This window comes from Rhineura floridana, chromosome 8 (genome assembly GCF_030035675.1).
Source record: "Rhineura floridana isolate rRhiFlo1 chromosome 8, rRhiFlo1.hap2, whole genome shotgun sequence".
Classification (NCBI taxonomy): domain Eukaryota; kingdom Metazoa; phylum Chordata; class Lepidosauria; order Squamata; family Rhineuridae; genus Rhineura; species Rhineura floridana.
In genome coordinates, this window is record NC_084487.1 from 88,095,601 (window position 1) to 88,123,068 (window position 27,468).

A 27,468-nucleotide genomic window follows, 5' to 3' on the forward strand; every position below is an offset into this window, starting at 1 on the left:
AAGATCCCCCCCTCTAGGAGAGAAGTTCTCAGTTCAAAGACATTACACAGAAGACTCAGCTCAACACAGATAGCTGCTAGAACTCTCCCAGTCTATCTTGATGCTGCCATGACAACGGCCTTGGCTATCCTTTCCCAGACTGGGCAAAGACATAACTTCTCTTAGCTACAGATTTCCACACTTTCAGACTTGATGGAAAAACACTCAGTGACAGTGTGGTTCAATGGTCAACACATGCCCCCCAAATGGAATAAATTACCATTACAATTGTTCTGAAAGGAATTGATTGCTTTACCATTGCTCAAAAGTAATCACTATAATTACAGTTAAATAATTTTTTTAAAAACTAGAGTGCCTACAAGGTGCTGGCCTTGGCTGCTGCGCACCTAAATAGCCTAAAACAACATTAAAATAAATATACACACACGGAGGTAGTAGAATAATTCTTCTCTATCCGTAAGATAACAGTGGTGGTCTCTCCACTGGTAAGGGAAGAGGGGAGGGAGGCAGAGACTACCGCTCAGATCTTTGCACATCAAACCAAGTGCAACCCACCCACTCACCCACCCACCCACTTTCAGCCAGCAAGTGTCATCTCTCTCACTAAACCACCTCCCGGACCATGCCCTGGCACCAACTAAGGCACACCCACCCATTTTCTCCTGGGGTGCATACAAGTGAAAACACTGCAAGCAAATGCAGTAAAGTAGTCAGGGGAGGCAGCAGAGGCTGCCTCACGTGCCAAGTGCAAACACAGTATTCACACACGCATACGTTGCCGTCTCTCACCTCCACAGTTCTTTATCTCCTTTCTCCTTCCACTCCATTCTTCATCACCATCCATATTTTAAACAATTGTTTTCTCCACTCCTGTCTCACTCTCCACCTTCTCCCTCATCGCCTCCTAAACACCCACAGCGCACGAGGGAAGAGCGACTCTGTGCAGAAGCCCAGTGTGAGAAACAAGATTTTCATCCATGAATCAGAGGAACAGAAGATTTCCCCTGCTCCCCCTCCCAGTAATGCCCCAAAGCAGGGCCGGTTCTAAAGGGCGGCCAGGTTGGGCACTGGCCCGACGGCCGCTGGAGCTACAGGGGGCCCCTCAGCTGCCCCTCCGCTCCCCTTCCATGATCCACGACCCCCCACATCTTCCCACTTACCTGTCTGCTGTCTTTTACAGTTGCCCTTAACAAAGATGGCAGCCGCAGTTTCCCTAAGGCACTGAAGCCCCTGCCGCCATCTTAGTTGATGGCAGAGATGCGCGCACGTAGCACGCATGCGTGCCATCAACAAAGATGGTGACGGAGGCTTCATCCCCTTAGGGAAACCATGGCCGCCATATTGGTTAATGGCAATAGTAAAAGACAGGAGACAGGTAGGTGGGGGTGGGGTGGGCTGCGCGCGAACTCAAATGTGAACGCGCATGCACACACACGCCAGGGCCCAGGGCAAGCTGATGCCCAAGGGCCCTGGCATTCCTGGAGCCGGCCCTGCCCAAAAGTAATGCTGGAAACATTACAATTGCTTCTCAAAAGAAATAAAATTACTCCTCATTCTATTCCCATCAAAATGTAAAGAAATTACGCACTCATCCCTCAAAAAAGTAATAAATTACAAGTAATTCTTTTTTTGTAACTAATTACTTCCAAGTTCTGTACCTAACAACTCTCAGCACCCTTCACAAACAACATGCCTCAGGATTCTTGGGGGGAAGCTATGACTGTTAAAGTGGTATAATAGTGTTTTCAATGTATGGTGTGTATGTGGCCCAGGTCTGGCTCTTGTCAGAGCCTAAATGAGATATCATTTGAAAACCACATTTATTTATTTATATACCACCTTTCATCAAGAGACTCCAGGGTGGTTTACAGCATAAAAAATAACAAACAATATATGCCAATACTAAACAGAATATCTATACCATATAAAGTTAAAGTAATTATAAAAACAATAAACACATAATAAAACACAAAATCTTAGCTACCACTGTAAAACATGGTGAATATAAAACAGCAACAACCTAAGAAATAAGGGAGGGAAAAATCAGGAGCAGGGTACATAAAATATATTTTTTAAAATGTACACGTACATAATCTATTCTCTACACAAAAGTAGTGCTTCATTCCACCTGCCCTCATAGAAAATGACAGATCCTCCCAGCTTTCCTCTCCCATTCTCTCACCCTGGGATATTTCCACTTCCCTGCCTCTCACACAGGGTCCTTCCTCCTTCTATCTGCCAGTTTCATGTGGGTGAAGTCCTTGCTCCCCCAATGGCATCCCAGAAGGGAAGACACCGTAGGGTGACCCCCACTTTTCTTGGCACATCACAATTAGTGTAAAAAATTAATTATGTATGCATCCTTTAGGTTCTTCCCATTTTGTTGTCCTCTTCTATTTCTATACAGTAACTATTGTAATAGTTCCCTTTGTCCCTACGTACTAGTTGCTGTATTGTTGCATTTAGGGTTCTGACTGCGTTTCTATCTCCTTTTGCTTTTGCTTTCCTTCTCTCTTTAACCATTTTAAGAGTTTCTTCAGTTATCCATTGAGCTCTTTCTCTCTTCTTAACTAGAGGTATTGTCTTTTTGCATTCTTCCCTGATAATGTCTCTGACTTCATTCCATATTTCTTCTGGTTCTCTGTCAACTAAGTTTAAAGCCTCAATCCTGTTCCTTATTTGATCTTTATATGCTTCCGGGATGTTGAATTGTATTTTGGCATTATGAGTGCTTTGTTGTTCTTCGTTACCTTTACTCTGATTTTCGATATGACCAGTTCATGATCAGTACCGTAGTCTGCTCCTGGTTTTGTTTTTGCAGAAAGTGTGGAAGTTCTCCATCTTCTGTTACCAATTATATAATCAATTTGATTCCTATATAGACCATTTGATGATGTCCATGTGTACAGTCGTCTTTTCGGTTGCTCAAAAAATGTGTTTGCAAGAAACAAATTATTGGCTTCACAAGAATTCAATAAGTCTTTCTCCTGCTTCATTTCTGTATCCTAGGCCCCATTTCCCCACAATTCCTAATTCTTCTCTGTTCCCTACTTTTGCATTCCAATCCCCCACGATTATTAGCACATCTTGTTTTGGTGCGTGATCAATTTCTTCCTGTACTTCTGTGTAAAATCTCTCCAAGTCCTCTTCTTCTGTGTTTGCCGTTGTAGCATAGACTTGGATGATGGTTATGTTGATAGATTTCCTATTTAATCTCATTGATAATCACTCACTCAGACCTTGCGTTGTAGCTCCTGATTGCTTTTGCTACATCCCTTCTCACTATTAAAGCAACCCCTTCTTAATTTCTCATTTCCTGCAGAAAATTTTTTGTAGTTGCTTGATTGAAAATGTCCCATTCCTGTCCATTTTAGTTCACTCACATCGAGTATTGTGATGCTGATGCATTCCATTTCTTGCTTGACAATTTCTAACTTTCCCTGGTTCATGCTTCTCACATTTCATGTTCCTATTGTGTGCGTTGTACAACTCCGGACACTTCTTTTGCATCTGTGTGCATCAGCCTCTGGGGTTCCTTTCGGCTTTGACCCAGCTGCGTCATTAGTCACAGCGCTACTTGTACTTGTCCTTTGTTCTTCCCCAGTAGCTCGGTGAGTGCCTTCTGACAGCACTATCTCGTGTTGCATTTTGGATACTCTGTTCATAGGGTTTTCGTGGTAAGAGGTATTCAGAGGTGGTTTACCATTGCCTTCCTCTGAGTTTGGATGCATCTCAGTCTGGTGTTCCAGCTTTGACCATTCCGCCATGGGTGCCTCTGCTAGGAGTCTAACCTCATGGTCTAGACTCCTGACAGCATTGCTCTTACTTTTTCAACACTCTCAAACCCCCTCACCTCGTTAAGGTGTGCATCCTAGAGGGGGATACTTGTCTTTAACTTCTTTTTGTCTATCTTGGTTTTCCATAGATGCCCTCCTCCGTGCCCTGAGCCCAGTAGAAGCTCTGGGCCAGGCGGGGTGCAGTGGCATCTTGTAGAGGACATCTTCCCCTTTCCTTGGCCGTATGATTTGTCCTGGCCCAGAGCAGATTTTGAGGTGGGCACCCCCAATTACTTGTTTTTCCTGTATGTTTTTCTCTGCTTCGGTTTTGCATAGATACACTCGTGCATGCGTGGTGCCTAGCAGAAGCTCTGGCCAAATGGGATGCACTGGCATCTCGTAGAGGATATCCTCCCCTTTCCTGGGGTATATGATTTGTTCTGGCCCAGAGCAGATTTTGGGGTGGGCAACCCCAGTTACTTATTTTTTTTCTGCGTGTTTTTGTCTATTTTGATGTTGCATAGATGCTCCCCTGGGTGCCCTGCACCCGGCAGAAGCTCTGGGCCAGGTGGGACACAGTTGCATCTCGTAGAGGATACCCTCCCCTTTTCCAGGTTATATGATTTGTTCTGGCCCAGAGCAGATTTTGGGGTGGGCACCCCCAGTTACTTATCTTTCCCTTCCTCCTTTTGTCTATCTTGGTTTTGTGTAGATGCCCTCCTGCAAGCCCTGAGCCCAGCAGAAGCTCTGGGCTAGGTGGGGCACAGTGGCATCTCGTAGAGGACATCCTCCCCTTTCCTTGGCTGTATGATTTGTCCTGCCCCAGAGCAGAGTTTTGGGTGGGCACCCCCAGTTACTTATTTTTTCCTGTATGTTTTTCTCTGCTTTGATTTTGCATAGGTGTCCTCCTCCGTGCTCTGCGCCCAGCAGAAGATCTGTGCCAGGCGTGACATACTGGCATCTCGTAGAGGACATCCTCCCCTTTCCTGTGGTATATGATTTGTCCTTGCCCAGGGCAGATTTTGGGGTGGGCACCCCCAGTTATTTTTTTTTCTGCGTATCTTTGTCCATTTTGATTTTGCATTGATGCACCCGTGTGTGCCCGGTGCCCAGGAGAAGCTCTGGGCCAGACAGGATGCACTGGCATCTCGTAGAGGATACCCTCCCCTTTTCCAGGTTATATGATTTGTTCTGGCCCAGAGCAGATTTTGGGGTGGGCACCCCCAGTTACTTATTTTTTCCTGTATGTTTTTCTCTGCTTTGATTTTGCATAGATGCTCTTCTCCGTGCCCTGCACCCAGCAGAAGCTCTGAGCCAGGCGGGACACAGTGGCATCTCGTAGAGGATACCCTCCCCTTTTCCGGGTTATATGATTTGTCGTGGCCCAAAGCAGATTTTGGGGTAGGTACTCCCAGTTACTTATCTTTTTCTGTGTGTTTTTGTCCATTTTGATTTTGCATTGATGCACCCGTGTGTGCCTGGTGCCCAGGAGAATCTCTGGGATGGATGGGATGCACTGGCATCTCGTAGAGGACACCTTCCCCTTTCCTGGGGTATATGATTTGTCCTGCCCCAGAGCAGATTTTGGGGTGGGCACCCCCAGTTACTTATTTTTTATGATTTTATGACATCATTATGTATTTATGATAATATCAGAAGCCTGATGATTTTGATTGCATAAATGTATTGTTATTCTTGACAGAGAGAGTCCCCCGATCACAGTGATATATCATAGAGGGTACCCCAACATATATTTTGGGGTTCAGAGACATGTTAAGTTTGGCTTGAACTTGGTGTAGCTGTCAACTTTTCTTCTTTTTTAATGTTTTGAACTTTCAAGCAAATAAGGAACTGGGAACTAGAAACCAACTTCAGCGTCCTGAAGAGGCGGCAGCGGGAGGGAAGATGTTGGGAAAGTGCTTAAAGAGAAGTTTCTGCTAAACAGCCCGCCCCCCCGGAAAGGAAGAGGCCAGGGTTCCTTGGGACGAAATTCCAAGGTAAGGGCACTTAAATGTGTGTCTCTTTCCTTCAGCGGTTGTTTTTGAAATGCCTATAGGAGGCCCGAGACTCCTAAGGGTTTCGCGGGCTCCTCCCCACTCGGCTCTCTTCTTTACGCAAAGGGTTTGGGTTAAAAATAATCAACAGTAACAGAAGGGTGTGTGCGTGTCACATTTTTGTAGAGAGGGAGGCGAAACCTACACCTGCCGTGGAGTTGCCAAGTTAGGGTTTCTCTTTTGTGGCGGCGCATCTACTGTCTCCGGTCCTTTGCCTGCAAGCAGGTCAGATTTGTGTGTGTGTGTGTGTGTGTGAAGGAGGGAGGGAGGGAGGGAGGGAGGGAGGGAGTGCGCGCATAAAACCCATTTGAAAGACTTACTCATTTGTTTGTTCCTTCAGGGTCGTGTGTTAAGTCTTGTCGAAAGGAAAGGGAGTGTAAGCTCTTTATTACTCTGAGGAGAGAACTGGCAGATGTCCCAAGCGAGAGAACCTCTTCCTTCAGGGCCTGAGGGGCCAGAGCGTGCAGCTCTGGCTGAAAACAGCTTTTTGATCTCGCTCCCTCGAGGTAAGTTGCCCAAAAGTTTCTTTGGAAGCGCAACGACGCTTAACAGCTGAAACGATACAGCTGAGATTAGATCGTGAGTGTTGGAGGGAGAATGGGGGGCGCTGGCTTTCCCAGGCTGTATTTAGCTTTTCTTGCCCCACATCCTGTTAGAGGCGGGGAGGATTATTCTGTAATATAGCCACAGAATGATGAGTTTGTGTCTATGTGTCATTTCCCCACTCGCCGTTTCCTTCTCCAGTTCAAAACTAGATGTGTTCAAAAAGAGATGGCTGGCTTGCTTTCCTGGCCTTTTGTTTGTTGTCACTTTTGTGACGCCTCCCAAATTCCTAGGCAGGCTGAGGAATGCGGGGTAGTGTGTTCAAAAGCTTGTTTTCACCTTGTAGATTAGCTGTAGTTCTTTTGAATCTCGAGGGATGGGGGGTAGTTGCTTTTAGGTCTCTCTACCCTGCTGCCACCCCCCCCCCTGCAAGTGTTCACATAAGCAGCTGCTCCAGATTAGATTAACACTTAACACTTTTAAAATTGTTATGTATGCAACACCATGTGTTTTAGGGCAAGGGCCCAGTGGTAGAATATCTGCTTTGCGTGTAGAAGGGCCCAGGGTCAGTCCCTGTCATCTCCTGGTTGGATAGGAAGAGGCTGTTGTCTGAAACCCAAGAGAGCAACAGCCAGTCAGTGTAGACAGCTTGATGGACCAGTATAAAGCAGCTTCTTTTGTGCAAGTGGCTGTTCATTTTTAGGGTTTTTTAAAACTTTGCCTAGGCAACCGTTGAAATAAACAGGGCAATGTTGGATGATGGTCATGTGACAGTGTTTTCATATACATGAAGGGTTCTGTGTTTTAGCAGCTGATTAAAATTAGAAACATTTAACTCCTTTTTAAGATAACATATTGTATTTTGGTCACTTCATGATTTTTATTCCTTTAGAACTGGCAGTTTGGATTTAATGAATATTGAATGATGCACAATACTCTGAAGATCACAATAAATATTTACACTGGTCCACAACTGTATAATGGCAATGTTGTTGCAGCAATAATTTTGAGATACTAGAAATACCTGTAAATAATAACGCTGCTTCCTGCTTGTGGAAGTGCTTGACTACCCTTGCTGTGTTGTTTTCTTCAGAATCAAACTTTTAAAGGAAGAAAACCAACAATAGCCAAATCCAGGAAAAGTTTACTTAGAAGGAAATTCCACTGTGCGGTGGGATTTTCACCCACATAATGTGCATTCTTTTGCAGCCTCTTGCTAAAGCTGCAGTATAATGCATGATGAGTTGGGTGTAATTCACATTAAACACAGTAAAACATGCATAGCATTGAACTATCTGGTACAGAGTTGCAGCAGAACTTGCTTCAGCTGACCTTTCCACTTACACAGTTATACTTCCTGGAAAAATTGAGCCTTGCTGTGGTCATTCATGCCCTAGTGACCTCGAGGTTGGACTTCTGTAACACATTCTACATATGATTGCCCAGAGCATTCAGAAATTTCGGCTAGGGGAAAATGTTGCTGCCAGTTTATTATCTGGAATTGGCTGGAGTTTGGAGTATATTTCTCTGGTTTTGATAAAACGGCACTAGCTGCTTATTTGCTTGCAAGCTCCACTTAAAGGGCTGTTTTTCACCAAAAAAAAGCCCTAAATGGATTAGGTGTCCTAAGGGCTCTTTCTTTTGCACATGCCTCCATATGTGTTTTGTTTAATATCTGATACATTGCTTCGGATACTGCAGTCAAGAGAAGCTTAGCATATGTCCACCAGGAGCAGGGCATTTTCAGTAATGGCATCAACTTTGTGGGATGCCCCCTGCAGTGAGGTGTGCCAGACCCTGACACTGTGTTCTTTTAGGTGTCGGGCCCAAACCCGGCTTTTTAAAGAAGCTATTGGTTAAGTTGATTTTGCTATATTATACAGCCATTTATTTTTTTATTTGATTTCTATCCCGCCCTTGCTCCCAGCAGGAGACCAGACCCATGAGAGTGGTTGCATAATATAGTCAGCATGGATTTTTCACATTCCACAATGTTAAATTGAAAATATCCCCCATGCCATTCTGATGATTCCCATAAGCTCATTTTAAAACAAAACCCTACAAAACTTATAGTGCTGAACTCAAACACTTGATTAACAACTCTCTAAATTTTCATGGTGACACACAAAACAGTCAGAGAGAATAGAGACTTCAAAGTATAAAAAAGAGAATAAAACCAGACCCCTTTTGGACTTTTTTTCTGTCAGAGTTCTCATAATTTGTTGAAATTAATTAAAAATCAGCCATGTTCACACCTGTAATCCTGTTACTGACCTTGCCCATACTCTGACCATCTTCTGCAGTTTAAAAGTTAAAAACATGCCTGTCTGATTTTTAATTAATTTAAGACATTTAGCATTGGAGTCTATGATAAGTGCAGGCATGCTCAGTAAGAACCAATTCAGTGTTCTAAAAGCCAGACTCACAGCTGCTGGGCTTGCCTAATTAGGGGGCCACACCCACGTCAGACCTTTATTTCACTTTAGACAGTCATGGCTTCCCCCAAAGAATCCTGGGAAGTGTAGTTTGTGAATGGTGGTGAGAGGAGACTCCTATTCTCCTGACAGAGCTCCAGTGGCCAGAGTGGTTTAACAGTCAGCCACTCTGCTTGGTCTGTGAGGGGAACAGGGTGTCTCCCAGCAACTCTCAGCACCCTTCACTAACTACACTTCCCAGGATTCTTTGGAGGAAGCCATGACTATCTAAAGTGGAATAAAGGTCTGGAGTGGATGTGGCCAGGGATAGCTTTGGTTTAATTTTAGGTGGGGGACTACATGTGCCTGTTATAGAATATAAAGATGAGGGAAATGCTGAAAAACGATACTGTTCACAATGTTTTCCTTTTGGAAAGAAAAGGAGCTTCCCCACTGCCCACTCACCCAATCTCCTCCCATCCCTGCCCCTCCCCCAGGTCAGCTTTACCTATCCTAAGCATGATTGCACAGGATTAAATCCCACTAAACTCAAAGAGCATGCAAATGATCAAACCAGTTCTCCCTTCCTCCCTCCCTCCCATCACCTTCCTTTTGCCCCTTCCCTTCACCTGGCCCCCATCCCCTTCCAATCCCCTCCTCCCCCTCCCTTCTCCCCCCTCCCCCATGGTCAGTTTTACCTATCTTAAGCATGATTGCACAGGAGTAAACCCCACTGAACTCAATAAGCATGCAAATGATCAGACCTTCCTTTCTCCTTCCCTTCTCCTCGCCCTTCCTCTTCCCTTTTTCCTTTCCTCCCCTCTTCCTTCTTCCTCCTCTCTTGCCCATTCCAGCCCCCCTTCCTCTTCTCCCCCCCCATGGCCAGTTTTACTTATCCTAACCACGATTGCACGGGAGTAAATCCCACTGAACTCAATAAGCATGCAAATGATCAATCCATTTTCAGCAAACTTGCACAGGATCCCATTTCTTACCTCCCGGATTAAAACACAGACAAATTCACTAATAGGCAAGAACCCTTACAGTTTAAGAATGTACCAATAGCCAACAGATATTTCTATCAAACTTTAAAAGGTAGGGAAGTTGGGCAGCTATAGTGAATGCACCAGGGCAGCAGGAGACCTGATCTCCTCTCTGAGATATTGTACTGTCCTACAAATTTGTCAAAATGAGCAAACAATTTGGATTGGTCTTTCACAGTCCAGTCCACTTCCTGTGTAGCTTGGAAGAAAATGGTAATGTGCCTCTGAGCCTATGGTGAGTGGTGGCAACACCTGCCATTTCCAAAGATGGAAAATTACATTTGATGTTCTTCTTACTTTGCTTCCTTCCTGTGTTACTACTGTTTATGCAGAGAATCTAACCTAGAAAATTATATTTGTCTCATTAATGATTTGTCCTAGAAATCTGTGTCAAATTTATTTCACTAAAGTTTTATATTTTATAGATTTTTATTAATTTCATTCACTATAGCTGCCCAATTTCCCTGCTTTTTGAAGTTTGATAGAAATATCTGTTGGCTTTAGGTACGTTCTTAAACCGCAAGGTTTTTTGCTGATTAGTGAATTTAGGTTTAAGTTGGTATTTGTTATTTTAACTGAGGTGTTGTTATACATTATTTATATGCTGGGAAGGGATTTTATTTATCCTGCTGTTTTCTATTTTTGTATTATTTTCATTGTGTGCATGTTTTTTGTTTTACCAGTTTGTAATCTGTTTCAGTTATCATTGATAGAAAAAAGTGGGATATAAATTATTAAAATAAGTAAATTGTTATGTCAGTGGTCTACTTGCATGAGCAACATATTGTGGGAGGATGGGACTTGCAGGAGAACATAACCCTCTTCTGTAGTTAGGCAACTGTGATTTAGGGTGCAGTCCTATGATTCTTTGGGGGGGGACTGCCCGAAGGGGTTTGCCCCAGAAGCTTTCTCCCAGGCACAGTGGAAAGTTGTCCTGCTAATGGTGCTCCAAAGCAGAAGGGGAAAGAAGGGGGTCTGAGGGGCAGAAAAGCTTCCTGTTCCCCTTTCATATCCCTGAAGTTGAGTGGGGGTAGAAGAGGTATGCTAGCCTTAAATATATTGTGAGACCATTATGTGAAGTTTTCCATTCATAGTTTGAGAGAAACAAATAGCAATCCCTGGGTGGATGTAAACCCGGGGTTGTCGTTTGTTGCTTGCACTAGGGGAATAGCAAAATGGGAGTGATTTCCACATTCATTAACTATGGCTTACTATGACATATTTATGGGGCCAATGTATTGTTTATATATTTTATTTTATGTGTAACTTCAGCACAGTTATAGATACTAGTATAAAGATAGACAATATAGTTATACTGTTCAGTGCTACTGTTTAGCGCTAAAGTCAAAAGTTCAGCCTCAAAACTTGACATGTTCTGAGGCCCAAACTATTCATCTTCTAAAAGCAGGTCTGCACCATTCACATATAAGGTGGAGGATGAGGGTGTTGTTTAAAGTGTCATAATGGGGTGTGTTTGTGGGGAGAGGGGTCTGAAGGTTTTGGTTCCTTGTGAAATCAGAAGTGTGGGGTCTGAAGCTATCTGGATTTATTTATTTATTTACTTACTTATTAAATTTCTTAGTCGCCCATCTGGCTGGTTCTCCAGCCACTCTGGGCGACGTACAAATTAGCATATCAATGCAATAAACATTAGAATCTGAGCCAATAATAATAATAAAATCTATCTACACATCTAATAACATAGCAAACAGTAAACATTAAAATCTACACCAATAATAATAATAAAATCTAATCCTCCCCAAAGGCCTGCCTGAAGAGCCAGGTCTTGACGGCCCAGTGGAAACTCATTATAGAGGGGGCAAGGCGGATATCATTAGGGAGGGAGTTCCACAGGGTGGGGGCAACAATTGAAAAAGCCCTCTCTCCAGTCCTCACCAATCTGGCTATTTTCACTGATGGGATAGAGAGAAGGCTATCTGAGGCTGATCTTGTTAGGTGGCATAACTGATTATGCTGGATGTTACATTGCCACCCTATTTTTTCTTCCTCCTCCTTCTGTAATTTCAGACATATGGAGGCTAGTTAGTGGTGAGAAGTATTCAGCACATGGTCAGAGGTTATTGTGTATCGTTTCTTGGCGGTGATGCCACTGTAGTGGAACATTCTTCCCAGAGAGGTTTGTCCACAGGTGCGTTGCTATCATTTGGGTGCCAGGCAAGGCCAGTTTTATGTTACCATGCTTTTTAGTTGCAGTTTTAATCTTGTGGATTGTTTTATGTTGCTTTTACAATTTTGTGGATTTTAGCTTACTATATTTTTTGTATATAAGTTTTCTTCTTTTTTTTTTGTAAACTGTCCCTGGAATATAATTGGAGGGTGGCATAAAAGGTGTTAGAACAAACAATAACAACTAAAGAAATTTACTGATAAACTATTCCACAAACAGATTCAGAAGAAAGCAAGGCAATACAAAGCAAACTGCGAAGTCCATGCCTTGCTTGCCATCCTTGATGAACTGCAACCAGACTTGTTGGCTACAATTAGGAATGGGGCATTGTGTCAATTTCAGCTCACACAGTTTCTCATTTTTCCCATCTTAAATTTAGTTCTCCACATTTCTTCAGCAATTTATGATTTTTTTGTAAACAAAATTTAAATTTTCCTGCATTTTACTGTGGATTTCTCCTAATAAACACATTTGCGAGTGAAGGGGCTAAATAAGACAAGGACACATCAGCTTGGGTTGAACAAGGGCCACTTTATTAAACTATGCAAAAACACCTTTTAAAGTGACCTGCAGAGGGAAACCTAGGTGCGGAACTATCTATAAGCAAGCATCTTGCCATACAGCTCACGGGCGACCAGCCCCTGCTTGGGACAAGGGCAAGCCCCATCTGCTTACCCCTTCCGCCAGCCACACCCAGTAGGTGAGTAGGGGGGCCTTCTCAGGTCACCACCCCCCGGGGCCGCACAACCCTCGGGTGGATGAGTTAAGTTGGCCCCAAAAGCAGCCCATATCCTGCCCTCAAGCCGCAAAGCTCTGACAGACAGGCCTCTGGAACCGCCAATCACCTCCAAAGGTGCCTAAGGGGGCCACCGAGCTGTCCTTACCTATTTCCCTTTCCGCACCTTCCCACACCAGTGCCCCAATTATAAACTGCCCTCCTAGGGCAATTAAACTTCAACCATAACAAAATAGCCAAATTAGCCAAATTCACCTATTAATCACAACGCCCCCTAACCCGATTCCATCCCACTCTCACAGTGTGGAGTAGGCAAAAAACCTGCTCGCCAAACAAGGGTGGGCAGGGTAAAAATTCCTACTCGGTCCCGAAGCGACCATTGAACACACTATAAGAGAGGGAGGGCGGGGTGGGCGTTGCTCACTGAAAGAGGAGGTAGGAGGGGCGGCCTGGCCTTAAATAGGCCCATGGCCCCGCTCCTCCCTGCTGCACGTCACACACGCATAACGCTGCGACGCGCGATACTGCCGTCAACGAAGATGGCCACGGCAGCATCGCTCCTCACAACTATGCCCCACTTATCCATGCTGCGCAGGTAAGCGGGGCTTCATTTTTGTAGGCAGTTTTGACTAATGTGCAAATTTTTGCAAGCATTTTTTTGTCATATAATGTATTTTGTATGTTACTTTTACTCATACATTTTTATGCACACCTTCCCCTAACATGCATTTTTGTAAACATTGCTTGGTTAGTGAACTGCATTGCAAAATTAGAATAAGTGTAAATTTTGAAGAATAGCGGTATTTCAGTTCTCATGTTGTTTTCGAAAATATGAATTTGACAGATTTTCTCAACCATCAAATCGATTTTTTCACCCATCCCTAGCTACAATGTGTTGGTGCATTCTCTTTTACTCCCTATCTTGCATTCATGTTATCTTTCTAAACGTTTAATAAATCTCGCATGATGAAGGTTTCTCCCATCTTCACTAAAAAATGAAATGATGCAAGCAGATATATCTTCCCATAGATACCTTTTTAAATAAGAAACTGATTAAGTGAAACACTGGTGCATTCATACTGGGCCAAGTTCAAGGTTCTAGTTTTGGTGTACAAAGCCCTATGCAGCTTGGGACCAGGATACCTGAAAGATCCTCTTATATGCTCAGATGATCACTGCACTCTGCAGGTGAGGGCCTCTTGCAGATACCATCTTATCAGGAGGTCTGTTCTGCATAACATAGGAAGCGGACCTTTAGTAGTGTGGCACCTACCCTTTGGGATTCCATCCCTTAAATATTAGACAGGTGCCATCTGTGTTATCTTTTTGGCACCTATTGAAGACCTTTCTCTTTCAACAAGCCTTTTAAGTAAAACCTTATCCTAGTCTGCGTCTGTGCTGGAATTGCTTTTTAAGATGCTTTTTAAACTTGTTTTTTAAAGATGTTTTGTTTTAATGTGTTTTAAAGTTTTTTAAAAGATGTTTTAAAGTGCTTTTAGTGTTTTTGTTTACCGCTCTGGGCTCCTTCTGGGAGGAAGAGTGGGATCTAATTCTTTTAATGACAGTTATAATAATTCACAATTAGGAACTTGATCTCATTATCTTTCTTCTGGGTGGCAGCTGAGCCCTGGCTGCTCAGATCTGCAACACAGGACAAGGGAGTAGGTAGGTCCAGCCTCTTCAGCCAGGTGGAACTAAGCCCTTCTATGGAAAAGTGGTGACAGATGACTCTGGTATTCTCATCTCCTGGGAGGAAGGGCAGGATATAAATCAAATAATAAATACATAAATCTCTCTTTGAAATTCAGCCAGTGGAATGCACCTCCACCACATAGCTGATTGACTTGGTTCTCCTAGCCAAAGTCAGTAGTTGTATTTGCCTTTGTAGGATGATGCTAACAGAAGCTGGTAATATCTGCAAAGCTTGAGAGACAGCAACTCATAATCTGCAAAGTTGTGGTAGGAGGTATCTGGCTCCATTCCAAAGAGAGACTAGCTTACTCTTCAGATTTTTGAGTGCTGATTTGAGTTTGAGCTGCATGTTAATTTGGAGGATTGCAATAAGTGATGCTGTTTTCTTGAACTTTTATTTCTGCTTCTTACCTCCCTCCCCCTTTGATCAGAAAGCCACCTTCAGCTCATGACATTCGTGTTGCAGTAGCCTGACAGTGCCATTCAGATTCATAGCTTAATATTTGTAACCTGGTAAGAACAAAAAGTATACGAGAAGATTAATTTATAGCACAATCATATGCATGTTTACTCAGAAGTAAGTCTTGTGTTCAGTGGGGCTTCTACTTAGTGTGTTTAGGATTGCATCCTTTAAGGTTTTTCCTGTTCTGTAATGCAGAGAATCATAGATAACTGAGCATAAGTTTTCTATAGAAGTTTTACTCCATAATAACTAGAGTAAATTAGGTTGTAACTTGAGGTTAGTAAGTGTGAAATTTAATGGAATGAGAGGAAATGTAAATATAACATCCTGCTTTAGATCAGCACACAACCTCTTCTATAATGTAGATGTGCTTTGGACAGACATACTTTTTCAGAGTTGAAGCCATGACATGTTTGTCTTTGTGCTGCAATAGAAATGGCAGTAAATTGGTAGTATTAAAATCTGGAGTTTCACAATTACTCTCATTTTCTCAGAACTTGTAACATAGTTTACTGGTAACTGGTTTTAATGTTATGAGTAACATTACTGTTACATCTTACTGTTGAACAAATTACTAAGGTTTTTCATATTTATTAAATGCTGCAGTTTGAATATATTAGTATCAACTAAGAAAATGCAAAATTTCTGGAAGAGCTTAAATGTAAATGTTGCAAGGACACACTTCTGCATTCAGTTTCTTGTGCATAATTTCAGTTAAGATGATTAATGCCCATGTGGCAGTGACACTTGTATATTCTTTCTGAAGTCTGTTGGGAGAGAGACAGGGGGAGTGTGACTCTGTTGATTCTCCTTGATCTCTCAGCGGCTTTCGATACCATCAACGATGGTATCCTTCTGGGATGACTGGCTGAGTTGGGAGTGGGAGGGACTGCATGGCGGTAGTTCCGCTCCTACTTGGTCGGTCGGCTCCAGAAGGTGGTGCTTGGGGAGCATTGTTCGGCACCCTGGACTCTCCAGTACGGGGTTCTGCAGGGGTTAGTTCTGTCTCCCATGCTGTTCAACATCTACATGAAACCATTGGGTGTGGTCATCTGGAGCTTTGGAGTGCGTTGCCATCAGTATGCTGATGACACGCAGCTCTATTTCTCCTTTTCATCTTCTTCAGGTGAAGCTGTCAATGTGCTGAACCGGTGCCTGGCTGCGACAATGGACTGGTTGAGGGCTAATAAACTGAGGCTCAATCCAGACAATACTGAGATGCTGCTAGTGGGTAGTTCTTCTGACCGGATGGTGGATGTCCAACCTGTCCTGGATGGGGTTGCACTCCCCCTGAAGGAGCAGATTCATAGCTTGGGGGTTCTCCTAGAACCATCTCTGTCACTTGAGGCTCAGGTAGCCTCGGTGGCATGGAGTGCCTTCTACCAACTTGTTAGTGGCCCAGCTATGCCCCTATCTGGACAGGGATAACCTGGCTTCAGTTGTCCATGCTCTGGTAACCTCCAAATTAGATTACTGCAATGCACTCTACGTGGGACTGCCTTTGAAGACAGTTCAGAAGCTGCAGCTTGTGCAAAATGCAGCTGCCAGATTGGTAACAGGGACCAGATGGTTCAAACATATAAAACTGATTCTGGCCCGCTTGCATTGGCTGCCTGTATGTTTCTGAGCTCGATTCAAGGTGCTGGTTTTAACCTATAAAGCCTTACACGGCTTAGGACCAAAATACCTGATGGAACGCCTCTCCCGATATGAACCCACCCGTACACTACGCTCAACATCCAAGGCCCTCCTCCAGGTGCCTCCTCTGAGGGAAGCTGGGAGTCTGGCAACAAGGGAGAGGGCCTTCTGAGTGGTGGCCCTCAAATTATGGAATGATCTTTGTAACGAGGTGCGCCTGGTGCCAACACTGTTGTCTTTTTGGCGCCAGGTCAAGACTTTACTTTTCTCCCAGGCATTATAGCATGTGTTTTTAAATTGTTTTTAAAAAATTTTAAATTGTGTTTTTAAATTGTATATATATAATCATAATAATTGTATATACATAATAGTGATGAAATATGAGTGGCAGAGTCAAAGGTTTTTTTGAAGTTTTGCCTGGTCATTGCAGTTCTGAAAAGGCAAGCAGCTTTTCAGTTTAAAATATGACTTACCTCTTTAGCAGTATGAACAGCTGCTGTGGAATTTAAAGAAACTCTGGCTCTGCTCAGAGCTCTTCTGTGCACACGTACATTAATTGAACTACAATCCAAGTGTTTAAAAGTTTGGCCACTAGAATATCTACAATGCATTTCCTGAATTCAGATTGTTTATGCAAATAGTGCTTTCCCTTTAATTAAGTTTGCCAGTTCTAAGATAGCTGAAGTTTGGGGTGTTTGTGTAATCATTAAAGTATGTGAGCTGGAAACTACTTTGAAAGTTGGCCACATAAAGATATCTGGAATTGCTTCAACAATTTTTTTGGTTATATGATAGTTGTTTTAGGGATGTAACATTTCTGTGTACTAGAAATCTTCAGTGTTTATAAATATATATTTTATGCACAGGTGTATCTAGCCAATTTGACTCTTGCCTTCTCTTATTCTGGCTGAAATATTTTGAGATTTCAGGTTTTCAAACGGATTGTGATGAACTTTGGAGGCCCAAAGGTTTTAATTATGCATAACTACAGCGCATTCCAGTCATAGGTCCAATTTTGTGTAACAGAGGTGACATGATTGTTGCTCTCCTGAGGTTCCACATCCCATGTGACCAGTAAAGTTAGAATAAGGGAGATCTCAGGAGAATCAGTGTGTTTGCTTGCCATACCAACATGCCTTGCCCTTGTGACCACCATCTTATTACCATATCTTTGAGATCAACAGGGGGCCCTTTTGTGATCCCCCAATTTAGGCTGTTAGTGGGGGTCACCAACTTGTGGCCTCTGGGCATCCTGGTGCCTGCAAAGGCCTTCAGTGGTTCCCCCAGCAGAAAGCCCAGAATCTGAGGTTTCATTTGGGGAAAAAAGTAAGTCTCTAGCCCTCCCAAAGTGTTATGGAGCAGAATGTGCAGGTACCCTTCTAAGCTATTTATGTGGAATGAACAACCTGGCTGCCCCATCTTTCAGTATTTTTAGCCATGAATGAAGTCACCGCTGTGATTGTTTAAGCGAGATATCTGAACACCATGCAGTTGGAATCCCTGAAGTCCTAAGGACCTGCTGCGTTGTCCTCTCTTAGTTAACTTCTCCTGCTTCTATCTTTTTTGTCTAGTCCTTTGAATAGTTTGCCCTTCCTCCTTCCCTACCAACTAGGATGCCTCTTTCCTGTTCTGTGTTCACTTGAGATCAGGTAGTGCCTAAACATTTATTTTCTGCTAATACTATTACACAGTAAGTGTAGCTGAAAGTTAGAGTCCCCCTTCCCCATTAGGAAATCAAGGTTTTTGTGCTTTTAACAGCTGTATGGCAGACAGAAATTCAACAGCTCAAGCCTTTTCTAGTAAGGAAATACAATTATGTGAAAAGCTTTACCATGACTACTCTCTAATTTTGTGTTATTCCATGCCGCAAATGTTTCCTTTCGTTGAAAAAGGTTGCTGAGTACCGATGTACAGAGTGAGGGGACTCGTAATAGGGTCTTCTCAGTGTCAGCTCCAAAACAGGGGAATGACCTTCTCATGGAGTTGTCTTGCTCCATCATTGCTTTCATTACGACACAGGTAAAGATGCATCTCTTCTGCCAGGCCTTTAGAGAGGAAATGTGATATGGAATATAGGTATTATGGAGTTATGCAATTGTTGGGAACTTCTGTCAGTCTGCAGAATATTGTTATTTTAGTTTGATATTTTGATGTTTTATAATACGTACTTACGAAGTTTGAAAATATGTAAACTATTCTGTTACCATTTTGTAAAGGCCAGTATAGAAATCCCTAAATAAATATATAAAATAATACTTGAGAATGACGTCCTTGTTATTCCCATGATCAAAATTAAAATGTAGTTTTGCATTTAGCTAACTTTGACTGCTTGCTTTGTGGGCTTATGTAGGGTAATTTGCATTACATCAAAGCCTTGGGTAAGCAGTTTCTTGGTAGTGAACAAGCTAACAGGATACAGTGGTGCAGTAGGCAGCCCCTTTCTCATTAGTGAGGATAGTCATAACAAGGAGTTTTTCTGATTGAGGCATTGAGGGTGGGGGGAATCCCTTTGTCTGAATGCCTTACAAGTGTTTGAAAGGATCAATACACCATCCATGAGAAATTTTGTTGCCTAATATGTACGAGTGGCTCTAAAGGAATCTTCGTCCTTTCATTAGAAGATCCAAAGAAATACCATAATATTACTGATCTCTGAAACGTTTGTATGAGAACCCTGCATTCCTTTTTTATGAGTTTAAATTGTATTTCTTTTAAAAAGCAAAAATATAACAAAAGAACACACTAATAAAATAACAAAGCTTTAAATTAACAAAAGGATAATGGCAATTTTTTCCATCACAGAATCCTAATTATGAAAAGTGCAAATGAAAAATTATAATTCTTTTTTATGTTCAGGTGTAACTTAAAAAAATGAGCATAAAGCTGTCCATCGTTTCTATACTTCAGACCAGATCATTGTTAATTGTTCCTTGGTATCTTACAGTGCAATCCTATGCACTCAGAAATATGCACCACTGAATTCAGTGGGACATACTCCCAGGTAAGTATGTATAGGATTGCAGCCTTAGTCCAAGGGCTGGTCTGCCCCATTGTGTTATCTTTGAGGCAAGCTGATTTCACGTGTGGACTCTCCTATGGGTTACAGCACCATCTAGCACTGCTTGGAACATCTTCCAATTTGTGTGTAGAGTTTTCACATAACAAAAGATGACACCAGGAATATGTAACAATAAGAAAAGCCTCCATATATTTGTAGCAGGCTGCATTACATTTTGGGGTAGGGAGTTGAGGAAAGTTGTTACATACAACTTTTTAAGATCAAGATGAAGTCCTCCTATCAGCTTCAATATTGTGCTTATAAGGAAGGAATCAGGCCTGTCCTCCTTAGAAAGAGTGAACATACAGCAAGTACATCATGATCTACTGGTAGACATTTGGGTCTACTGGCAGTTAATGGCAAGGGTTTCCTGCTGTTTAACAATAGCGACAACTAAAACTCTCTCTTAATTAGATTATCAAAACAGAAACCTTGGGGAAAACTTGGCGTTGATTTCTATGTGAAGAGACACAGCTGGCATTCAAAAGAAATAGCTGTATGTCTGAGCCTCTGTGCAAACACTTGCCTCCACTTGGTGGATCTCAGTAATCTAGTAAAAATAAGGTAGATCCTACAAGTCTAAAATCTGTACATATGTTTCAGTGTAGAAAAGGGAACAGGGAGAGAGAGAGAGAAAGTAGCTTTCTTGTTACCATTTAATGAAAAAAGGTGGTTATCCTTAATCTCTTGGCTACTACTTGACTTTTGCATCTGAGTCACACATGGAACTATAAACAATTAGTAAGATAAATTCCTGTTGATAAAATAGCTTGTAAAGGAAATGGTCGTCTTAAATTAGTGTCTTCCTTAATCTTTTGTTGTTGTTTAGAAAAATGTGATGGAGACAGAACAGCTGTCGGAGAGAGAGAGAGAACAGAACCTTCAAATAATGGAAATACACAAGCAGATACACAAGACCATCCTGTCTGGGGAAATTTCACTGGTGATGACCTCATCAGAAGTAAGTATTTCCAGAACTAATTGCTGCTGTTTAGACTTGCCATTTTAGTGTAATCTTGTACTGAATGTTTATGTAGCTAAATCTGTGTCAAATGCATTTGTGTAGAACTGGAATGTGTGTCAATGCAATTTCTTCCCAGAGATGATTTCTGTCAGTCTACATCATCAGAGAGTAGAAATCTAGATGTAAACAATCTGCTTTAGTGACTTGAGCAAACATGCATTATACCATGTCAGGGAGAGCTTCTGTGTAATTTATATTTTAAGATCCTGTAATGCTCTTTTCCATTAATTCCTGGCAAAGCAAATATCTTTTGAACAATCTTGGGAATTGTCAACTTTATTGTGTTAGGGAGAGAGTGCCTTAAAATACACTATGGAAAACAATGATTCAGGTTTTCAAGTAATAAATCCAAAAAATTCCCACCACCGCAACACTCTGGCAGTAGTAGAATTTATTTATTGTAAAATACAGCTTTGCATCCAAATTATAGGATTGGAGTCAAAGAACTGTGAGCTGAGAGAAAACAGCTGCTAGCACTTAAGAATCTACCTGTAGAATTTTGTGAACTCTTAATACTTATTCTACAAACAGCAACAGAAGGTTTGTACTATAGCCATTCTTACACACAAGTTATTGTCAGCTGAAAAACACCTTCTAGATTTAGTTTCACTTAAAGCAAAGTGTGAAACAGTCCTGCAAGTAGAAGGATACTTCTGGAGCTAACTTATGGTAAAGTCTGTTTTTATGATGTTTTGAAGTGTTTTTAATGTTTTTGTTTGCCGCCCTAGGCTCCTGCTGGGAGTAAAGGCGGGATATAAATCAAATAATAAATAAATAAATAAGTGATGAAGATCTAATTGCTTTACAGAACAAACTTATTTGTGTCTACCCAGAAGTAAGCCCCATTGAGTTCAGTAGTAATAACTACCAGCTAAGACTCTGTATGATTGTAGAATTGTAGAACTAAAAGGGTCCTTTGAGATCATCCAGTCCATTTCCCTGCTCAATGCACCAACAGAATTCCTGACAGATGGCTGTCTGGCCTCTGCTTAAATAACCTCCAGCAAAGGAGTGCTCACTATCTCCTGAGGCAGTCTGTTCCACATTGAACGACTCTTGCCATTATACTGTTTCTCCTAACATTAAGCTAAAACTGCTTCTTTGCCATTTCCATTCATTGGTGCTGATCTTACCCTCTGAAGCAACAAAACTGCTTTGTCTTCTGCATGGCAGCCCACCATAGGCTGCAATCCCACATTTGCATGAAAATAAACTCTGTTGGGGTTTACTAGTGAGTTAACTGTAAATATATAGGATTTTAATGTTAGACTGTAATCCTGCATCTGCAGTCCTATGCTATCTGGAAGTAAGTCCTATCAAATGCAGTTCCTAGACTTCTCCAGAAAGACCTAGACTATGCTTGAAAAGCATGCATGTACATTTCAAACCTAAATCTCTAAATTTTTGTGTGTGAAACTGATTCAGGATTAAGTGGATAGAGAAAAGTTCTTCTCCCTCTCTCATAATACTAGAACTCCTGGACATTCAAAGAAGCTGAATGTTGGAAGATTCAGGACAGACAAAAGGAAGTACTTATTTACTTAGCGCATGGTTAAACTATGGAATTTGCTCCCACAAGATGCAGTAATGGCCACCAGCTTGGATGGCTTTAAAAGATTAGACAAATTCATGGAGGACAGGGCTATCAATGGCTACTAGCCATGATGGCTGTGCTGTGCCACCCTAGTCAGAGGCAGCATGCTTCTGAAAACCAGTTGCCGGAAGCCTCAGGAGGGGAGAGTGTTCTTTCACTCGGGTCCTGCTTCCGGGCTTCCCACGGGCACCTGGTTGGCCACTGTGAGAACAGGATGCTGGACTAGATGGGCCACTGGCCTGATCCAGCAGGCTCTTCTTATGTTCTTATATATCTGCTAGAGCAGCGATTCCCAATGTGGGTGGTAGCGGCCCCCTGGGGGGCATTACAGCCTTTCAGGGGGGCGTTGGCATCACTACAAACTTTAGGGGGGCGTTTGGGTTCATTAGGGGGGCGTTGACATTTGGCGGTCTGAAGTTGAAGCATTTAAGTTTGCCGTCCACAGATAGAGTAGAAAGAAGGGCGGAAGCACAGCGTCATTCTTTGCCCCACACTAACCTACCACAGCTAAAGTACTGAAACATAAGGAGGATGTAGCCAATCCAATCCAGGCTTACTTAACTGCACCTGAAGTCACATGTATGCTACTTCAGAGTAAAGCGGGTTATTTTGCCAGTACCATTGATGGTGGCTATAGATATGTTTGGGGGAATGGAGGCAATGGTTGCCTGTGGGAGTTCTTGAGCTGTAGGGGAAAGGCCCCATGATCTGCTTATATCCCCAGAGACAAAAAAAGGGAGACTGTAGGCTTGGTCTGGTAAGTAACCTTCAGATTTCTTTGGGCAGGGTGGAAAAAATGAGGGGGTGTTGATTTTGCCCTGTTCTTTGAGGTAGGTTTCTCTCCTATGTTTTGATTCGCCCTAATTTAAATATCCTCATACCCTCACTCCTTCTGTGAGGATTTAATGAGAAGCCAGGGTAAGAAAGCATTTCAAAGCTGAGAAAGCTGTGTTCTTTTGGAGGGTCAGGGTGAGGAGGAGAAGTATGTTTATTTATCTGCTTTGCAGCTGTTTTCAAAATGTCTTGCCTTCTGGAGACATGTAAGCTGGAGGCTAGAACTACAGAGCTGTGAACTCATCAACGTATGAGGGGGTCTGAGTCAGATGACAAGACCCTGCAGGAGCGGCATGCACCTTTGCAGTAGGAAGTTTTTGAGGTACACAGTCTCTTGCCGCTGCAGACGCTTGCAAATCTTGCAACTCGCGCACCTCCCTCTGCCTTCTTCCCAGGCTTGGTAGCACTAAGTCTAAGAAGTCGTTACTGTGTCTGACTGACAAGGCGTTATTTGCCCAGGCTGTTGTAATTCTGTCTGTATCATTGTGCCCTGTTTGTGGCAGTGAAGAGACACGGCACTCACTTTGCTTGTGTTAGCAGGTCTTTCCTTGCCCCTGCGTGGATTTTTCTTCCCAGTAAAGGCCTTATATGTGTTCAGGTGTCTTTAGGTCAGCGATTCCCAAAGCTGAATAGCGGCCAGTGTCATAAGTGATAAAAACGATCAGTAATAATAATTGAAAATACCTTTTATGCATTACTCATATTTTAAGGGAAGAATAGGAAGCATTGGCATATACTTAATCTGAGGGGGGCGTTGGGCACAAAAAGATTTTGCAAAGGGGCGTTGGGTCGAAAAAGGTTGGGTAACGCTGTGTTAGAGCTATCTCAATGTTATGACATTGCACATAATGGTTTAAAACAACACATCTATGAGCTAGAGGTCCAAGTTCAAAACTCAGCCAGCATGATCTCAGTGTGTGGCTAGTCTTAAGGCCACAAATTCTCTGCTTCTGCCTCCCCTCCCCTCCCCATCTGTAAGATTGGGATAATACATAACATTAAGCAGCGTGAAGTGGCTGACTTATGGTGTCATGAAAGGGCTTAAACAACAACAACAAAAGACCTAGCCTGTTCTGTTAGTGCAAGGAATTCTGCTTGTGCAATGGGACTTCCCCTTGCATGCACCCCATGCCCTTTCCAAATCTGCTTCAGAGGATTGGGGTAACCCCTAGAACAGATTTAGGGGGTGCAAGGGGAGAAGTCCCATTGTACAAGTAGATATCATTGAGCTGGCAGGACCCATTACTTAATGCTAATCTGGATACAATCCCGAGGCATTAAGATCATTTGAGGAGACCCTTTTCTTATGTCTCTGCACCTGGTAAGGTCAGGTGGGGGTCATGACCAGAGAATGGGCTTTCTTGGTGGTGGCCTTGTCCTCTGCTTACTCTTTTGAGTTTTAGTTGCCAGGTAAAAGATGTTAAGTATCATAGTAGCTATTGTTGTTATAGGTGTTAGATCTTTACAGTGGTCTACTGTTTTTGTTAGTTTAATGCTCTGCTGGTATCTTACTCTCTTATTTCCTGGGTAGGCTTTTTAAAAAAGATGATTTGTAAACTAACTCAAAAACTCTCTAAGGAGTATAACAATATTAAATAAATAGTTAATTGCTAGATGCTGTCGTTACTGCTCTTCCCTGTTATGTGAATTAACGAAATGTCCTAATTTCTGCTGAAGAAAGAAACGCTATAATGACCTAGGAACCAAGGGGAATGGAAAGAATTTTGAAATGTTGAGCTTGGACACTTGGTATAAAAGGCAGTGATAAAAGGCAGATTAACTATTATTGTATGCCTTTATTGTTTTAACAGATTTCAGTGCAAGATCAATGCTTATTTCCTTCAAGAATTAGTCTTGCATGGTTATTTGCTGATATTTTTGTTGGATTAAGTAAGAAGAAATAAAACACTAATTTTCTAACAATTTCTCTCTGTGCTTAGAGTTTCACTGTTTGAAGGCTATGAGTAGAAGTGAGAAGAATAGTTCTAACAGAAGAGGATTTAAGTCGCTGCGGCTGCTTCATTCTGCTTAATATTTCTGTCCTGCAAATAAAGCTTGAATAGCTCAACAGGCTACAGAAATTCTTTGTCTTTCAGTTTAGAGCTCTGCATTCTAATGTTTATGTGAAACTGTTTGTTAACATGGTTTTCTGCCTTTGGCACTGCCATGAACAGGAATGTTCACAACCATGAATGGGAATATTCACAAAAGTGCAGTGTATGTAGGAAGTTGTCATATGTGTAAAATCTTCTTGTGTGCCTCAGCAGCTCTTGATTGGGACGATTGCTTGCATGTTTCATGCAATTCATGCTATTGATGGATCATTCTAATCACTAAAATTATATTGGGATTATCAAATAACTATGAACGGTATTGTGTAGAAAATGGAATCATTCAAAAGTAAACACACAAAGCAATTATATAAAAAGTGTTACGTAAGGGTGACTTGTCAAGGAACTTGCTTTTCTGTGTTAAATTGAACATAAGATTTATTATAATTTTGACAAGAGCCTTGTTTTCTCTTTACTGCTACTGACCCGATATTCTTTTTTCTCCCCCAAATGGATTGTTTATTCACTTACACAGTTTCAAATATTGCTCTGTTTACTGTAACTCTTTAAACTTTCCTGCTATAATTGTTTCCAGATGTTTTGTTTTTACTATTTTCAAACAATACAGCAAGATAATAACCCTTGGCCAGTTCTATTGGTGAGTGTCAGGAGTATACAAATACAGAACTTAATTCTGGCCATTAAAATTGGGGTGCAATTAGAAGAAACCACAGTATTCTGCTGTTTTTGTTGTTGTTAAACTCCTGACAGTTTTCCTGTTAGCAGCTAGTATGTTGCCTGGCCAGCCTCTGCTGTTGTGTCACAAATCCCCCCCCCGCAGTCTTCTGCAAGAGTGGGAGCTGGCAAAAGCATTTAAAAATATTTCTTGCTTTTCTTGGTATGCTTTAGAGTATCATATTTTGCTCACCTCTGCTTCTCCACCTCACAGTCTTCAATTTTCCCAGTTCGTTCCATTACTGCTGGTTCTCTTCTTCCTTTACTGGTGCACCCTTCTGCTCTCACTCTACTCATTCTCCCTCAAGCAGCTTCTACCGTTCTCCCACTAAGGGTAGTCCATGCATTTCCTTCCTACTTTGTGAGCTAGCATTTTGTCTTTCCATCTCACCTAATCCAGTCTTGCTCCTTGGAAAACCTTACTCTTTGCCCATTGCTATATTGTTTTACAATAGATTCTGGTGCCTCTTCCTTTTTCATAGTTCCCTTTGTTCTATTTTATAGGTGAGATAGTCAAAGTGAGACTTCTTCAAAAGAGTATGCACAATGTTTTCATTGCATGTTCGAAAGTGGATATGGCTGGCAGATAGTGTTTTCTGGGTTCCCCCCTCTCTCTTGAACATGGGAAAACAGTGCACATAGATGGGATGTTTGTCTGACTTAGTGAAATTGTTCATTTGGTTGGTAGCGTTCTGAATTTTATTCACATGACTAGCATTAAGATGCAAATTTTATCAATCTTCATCTGAGAAATATTTTGCTGTAGCCAGCAGTTATTACTCTTTTATTTTGACAATCTATATTTCAGATTACTCTTGGTTGTGTATCATAGAATCTCCCCTTTAGGAGGAACCTCAAACGCAGGGCTATTGAGTGCTGGCACTGGGCCTGGGGCAAAATGCATAATTGGGCCCTCTAAATCTTCCTACAAACCAAAGGCTACTCCTTTCTTTTTTTAAGTGACAGGTTTAATTTAGGATGAGAAATTGAAAATAAATAAAAATATTTATCAGAACAGGATAGCTAATATGTTTGGTAACTGTTAAAAATAACCCTTAAATGCATAATTTTTGCATTGCATTTTTTAAAAACATATTCAACATTATTTTGAGACATGTACTTTATATCAGTTCAGGCTAATTTTATGCTGTTTCCAATGGAGTGAATAGTTTTTGAATTTTTTACTTAATATAGTACCTATAAAGGAGATCTGGTAAATTCATGGTGGTCCTAAATTTCCTGCAAGTACTGAACACTAGTACTATACGCTAATATTCATGTTTGAAGAACAAGTGTTTCATATTTTGTTTTACATACAAAAATGAAAGAAAAGGTAAAATATGCAAATTTATTCTGGTGTGCTAAGTGTACAGACAAATTACTTCAGAATGAAGTATTCAAGAATTAGATTATTATTATTTATTACATATACCACCCTTCCTCAAGAGACCCCAGGTTGGTTTACTGCACAGAAAATAGCAAACAATATTTATCAGTACTTAATATAGTATGAGACTAAGCTATCCTTACCCTGAGCTGTGCTTAATGCATCTCTGTTCTTCAGCAGAATCCTCATTAGCTTTTTCTATTCTAATAATGCTTGAGCATCCGATGACTGGCTTTCG

The 27,468-nt window shown here is 41.9% G+C and overlaps 1 protein-coding gene across 5 annotated transcripts in view; it reads left to right on the forward strand.

The window, feature by feature from the left end:
- The first annotated feature begins 5,660 nt into the window (after positions 1-5,660).
- Positions 5,661-27,468, forward strand: part of MDFIC (MyoD family inhibitor domain containing) — an 81,917-nt gene continuing 60,109 nt past the window's right edge. Inside the window, exons 1-4 of one of the 5 annotated variants that reach the window (XM_061640042.1) lie at positions 5,661-5,773; positions 5,957-6,055; positions 6,171-6,336; positions 20,435-20,566. In XM_061640042.1, coding sequence (XP_061496026.1) covers positions 6,243-6,336; positions 20,435-20,566 — 226 coding nt within the window. In that variant the 5' untranslated portion in view covers positions 5,661-5,773; positions 5,957-6,055; positions 6,171-6,242. The other 4 variants (XM_061640043.1, XM_061640041.1, XM_061640045.1 and 1 more) reach the window with 4 other exon arrangements.